Consider the following 1,144-nt stretch of genomic DNA (forward strand, 5'->3'; position numbering starts at 1 on the left):
TGGATGGTGCTTAAAGCCATAGGAAAGAATAAGATTACTATTTTGTGTGTGTGGTTGTCTATTCTCCCCAACAATTTATTACTCCTTGAGGGCAGAGGTTATGTCTTGCTCTGTTTTTTTTCAGTCTCTCAACAGAACCTAGCAACTTTGGCTAGTGGCATCCCAGCCTTCAGGATTTAATAATGGCATGATCATTCCTGGTTGAAATTTTTTGTCAGAGCCTAGACAGCAGAACAGAGAAGACCTCTTGTTTGAATGTGTCCCTCCCCCACCACCCCCAAATATTTCTCAATGATAATAAGTTACTTTCTCCTCTTTGATTTTCTGTTTACTCATGTGCCTTGAAGGATGACCATGAGGTTGAAATACTTAACAGAGTGCTTGGGTAATAGAAAATGATTGTGATATTGTTACTATTTTTTGTTTTCTTTCATATAATATGATAATAGCATCTATTATATCCAAGCAAAGAACAGGAATATTTTTAGATTTCTTACCTACATCTCCATATACTTGTGAAGACTGATACTGTGGCATATACTGTGTTGCCATGTCTCCAGCTCCAGTGACTGGTGAGTACATATGGCGCGGTGGAGGGGGCATCATGGTTGGGACAGGAATGAAACCCGGCAGAGGAGGATGTGGAGAACGATGTATGACTGTGTGACCACCAGGATGAAACTCTGGAGCCTGAGGAACCACAACAACTCTTCGGACACCATTGTCCTCAATAACCTATAAAGTGAACATGTGATTAAAAATTTCTTCCATAAGGATGCCAGCAATTCTTTTGAAATGTTAGAGCAGAGTAATTATTTTTACACCATTAGAAGTTCATTAAAAAATATTACAGAATCAACACAAAGCCTATTAAATACATTAAGTACATATGAATTAGCATTGCTCATGAAGTAGTTTTTATTATATAATGCAAAATATATCTTAAAACAATAGTAATATAAACAACGACTCTGATATTAGGTATTTATCCTGTGTGTTAGGTGCATTTAACGATGCAGTAAAAATGAAGGGAGGCTCAAGGGAATTTTTGGTTTGGACACAATAAGAATCAGGAGGTACTTTCTTTTTCCATATTATGGGTGGGAGTTGGGGGAAAACAAGTTGTGAAAAGAACAAAAGCCAT

General features: G+C 37.2%; 1 protein-coding gene across 1 annotated transcript in view; it reads right to left on the bottom strand.

Moving 5' to 3' along the window:
* FNDC3A (fibronectin type III domain containing 3A) overlaps window positions 1-1,144 on the bottom strand; it is a 150,539-nt gene that overhangs the window by 67,495 nt on the left and 81,900 nt on the right. The window contains exon 4 of the mRNA XM_019650830.1: window positions 498-735. Within this exon, the coding sequence (XP_019506375.1) occupies window positions 498-735 (238 nt within the window). The remainder of the gene's footprint in view (window positions 1-497; window positions 736-1,144) is intronic.

The sequence above is a fragment of the Hipposideros armiger genome, unplaced genomic scaffold (genome assembly GCF_001890085.2).
Source record: "Hipposideros armiger isolate ML-2016 unplaced genomic scaffold, ASM189008v1 scaffold_148, whole genome shotgun sequence".
Taxonomy (NCBI): Eukaryota; Metazoa; Chordata; class Mammalia; order Chiroptera; family Hipposideridae; genus Hipposideros; species Hipposideros armiger.